The sequence below is a fragment of the Carassius gibelio genome, chromosome A4 (assembly GCF_023724105.1).
Source record: "Carassius gibelio isolate Cgi1373 ecotype wild population from Czech Republic chromosome A4, carGib1.2-hapl.c, whole genome shotgun sequence".
NCBI classification, from domain to species: Eukaryota; Metazoa; Chordata; class Actinopteri; order Cypriniformes; family Cyprinidae; genus Carassius; species Carassius gibelio.
The window spans coordinates 1,420,703-1,423,946 of NC_068374.1; the positions used below are offsets into that span (position 1 = coordinate 1,420,703).

At 38.6% G+C, this 3,244-nt stretch overlaps 1 protein-coding gene across 1 annotated transcript; it reads left to right on the forward strand.

Annotated features, from left to right (window-relative positions):
• On the forward strand, positions 1-1,667 carry LOC127968262 (cerebellin-1-like). Its single transcript, XM_052569340.1, has 3 exons — positions 1-385; positions 638-769; positions 963-1,667. Exons 1-3 carry the CDS (start codon positions 43-45, stop codon positions 1,268-1,270), a joined length of 783 nt encoding a protein of 260 aa, XP_052425300.1. The 5' UTR covers positions 1-42; the 3' UTR covers positions 1,271-1,667.
• The last annotated feature ends 1,577 nt before the right edge of the window (positions 1,668-3,244 follow it).

Here is a 3,244-nt window from a genome sequence, read left to right on the forward strand (position 1 = left end):
GGCTGTGGGGATGACCGAGCAAGAGCTAGACATCGGTGAAGAATGAAGGGTTGGTTATGTATACTGCTGCTGTCGGAAGCCTTTCTGTTTGTGGTACAGCAGCAGGTAAATGGAGGTCGCGGTGATAATGAGATCAGTCAACATCTCAGCAATGATGACAGAAGACTAAATCCACCACAGACAGATACTCTGACAGATGAAGTTTCAACTCACAGCCAACAAGACCTGAGCTTCTCTGACATCCATGCAGCACTGAGAGAACTGACCGCCACAGTTACAGAGCAGAAAGCCAACATCAGAGCTTTAGAGACACGACTGAGGGATGCAGAGAAAACTGCAGAACAACAGACAGTCATCCTGGAAGAGCTGAACAAGAAAAATGATGGTACCCCACCCAAACATTATCTCTTTGATCAGTGATCAGTGAGGAAAACACCTATGTTATACTGTGCATAGCGTAAATGTTAGAGTAAAACAAAGTATTCTGTACAAATAGGTTGATCTATTACAGTAAGCATTATAAATGTCATTTAACACATTTTTTATTTCTTCAGAGGTGAAACATTAAATAATGTTAACAGATTATTATTGTAATACAGTAATATATCACAATATTGCTCATGTTTTTCAATCCCAGACAGAGAGATAGCATTTTCAGCTGCTCTGATGGAATCTGGCGGTGGAGAAATCGGTCCTTTCACCACAGACATCACACTAACCTACAGGAACGTCTTCACAAACATAGGGAACGCCTACAACCCATTTACAGGTAATTACCAATGACACAACTCAGTAGTAATGAGAATCCTTCTGCTTTATTCAAACCTCTGTGCAGTTGTGTAATGTGAATAAGAGAACTGAATGATCTGCCATGTTTCAACACTATTACACTGTGCACAGTAATTGAGCAATCATAGAGGACATAGCTGATTTTCTTCTTTATCTTTCATTATTTGCTTTAGGTATTTTCACAGCCCCACTGAAAGGAGCGTACATGTTCAACTTTTCTGTCTATGGTCATTGGAATCCCTCAAATCCATCAACTGTCTCCATTGTGAAGAATGGACAGCGGGTGGTTGTAGCACATGGCCATCAGGATCAGTATGCTGTAAACTCCTCGAAAGGCATTGTGTTGATCCTGGAGGTCGGAGATGTCGTATATGTGAGACTATGGTCTGGAAGGCAGATATATGATAACGAGCATAACCACATTACTTTCAGTGGTTACCTACTGTTTCCATTAAGAGAACAGGAGGTTTGCAGGATGTGATTATAGTAAAACTGAACCTATAGCCTATGATTGAAGATGAAAATCATCACATATGAACCTGTATTAATGATAGTTTACTATATGAAAATCAGTATAATAGACTAAACTTGTAAGTTCAGAGCTGTCTTTGCATGTAACATTGTATAAAGAGTTTGAGCACTGTGACAGACGGGACCCATGAATATCACAAGTGATAAAGTGATTTTTTAAAGTAGCAAATCTAGAATCGCTTTTTAAGTATCTTATAACTAATTATGTATCTATTCATTCTACATTAATAAGAGAATAAAGAGACATTATTGTTCTATTTTCTTTTTCACATGATCTTAAATATTTTCCCAACAAACCAGTAGTACAGTAATATGTTAGATCAACAATGCTTGCTTTGAGGTCATGATAGCATGGATAGGATTTAAAGAAGCCTGAAGCCTGATTCCTTAAGAGAACTGTGGGGGAAAGGGGAAGGTCTTCCACTGTGACAGTATATCGTCCAATTGAAGATGATTATTGTTTTTTAGATTAGATTAGATTCAACTTTATTGTCACTGTACATGTAGGTACAAGGCAACGAAATGCAGTTAGCATCTAACCAGAAGTGCAATAAGCAGTAAGTACAGAATAAAGGTCTATAATATGTACAATAACTATACAGATAAGTATTATGGACATAACTTACAGATTATAAATACTATAAGCACGATATACAGATAGGTGTACTATGAACATACTATACAGATGGATTATGTAAAAGTTTATGTACACTAAAGGCAGAACTATGAACATATGGACAATTTACAAGTGTAATGGACAGTACAGTGCATAGAAAATATTACAGTGTGCAAATGGATTATTGAGTGTTTCTGGATGAACAGACAGTAGTGCAAGTAATGACAAGTTTAAAGGTCCTGTTTTTTTTTTTGTAGCTTTGATTGTGTTTACAGTGTGCAATATAACATGTGTTCATGTTTCGCGTGTAAAACACAGTATTTTTCACACAATTCACCTATCTGTATACCGCTGTTTTCACTGTCATAAAAACGGGCTGATGACTTCCTTGTTCTATAAGCCCCTCCTTCAGAAATACGTAACGAGTTCTGATTGGGCCAGTGGTTCCTGTGTTGTGATTCGGCAGCAGCTGAGCGCACACTGCCCTCCTGGAAACAAGATTGGACTAGTTTTGAGAAGCAAGTGTGCAGGAGCATGTGCTGGAGATGTACTCGTAATCACAGGAGCGTTTTTACTGACGAGATGCGCATGAAAATCGCATTCGTTTTTTTACACAGCCCTAACATCAAGTTAACAAAGCTAAACAGCGTTGCCCTTTGTGTAATAAGTTACAGAAACTGTTAAACGCACCAACTTAAATAATAAAATACACTTAACGGTTGTGGTCCATAAACAACGCCTTCTCCAGACAAAGAGGGAACTGCTCCATCTTTCAGGAATAATCTTTGTGTGAATCCGGCATTAAACTGATTGAGATTGAGGAAGTAGTCCTCCGCAAAATGTGCTGCACATAGTTTTACATGTGGGTTATAATTTTCGGGAACCAAGTTAAACATAAATTGTAACCATTAATCTCCAAGTACAGCGTCCCTGGGAAGCCCAAACAAAGATGATTGGACTCCGAGATGAAAATAACAGCGTTTCAACGACATGGAGACAAACACAAACAGCTCTTCCTCTTTTCCGACGGAGCGCAACAAGGCCACGCCCCCTGTTTGTGAATTCATGTGGCCGGAGGTTAGTCAGAAAACTGTTTTAGTGACGTCATTCCTGCAGGAACTAGAGGGGTGTAGTCCAAACGGGTCATTTCTTGTAGGCGAATTCTGTTAAATCAGATATCTCGCTTGGCATTGAACTTTGAGCTTTAGAATTGTACAGATATTATTTATACTCTAACAACAACGTTACACACAAACTAAAGTTTAAAACATGGGATCACGAAGAACGGGTCCTTTAATGTTTTTAGCT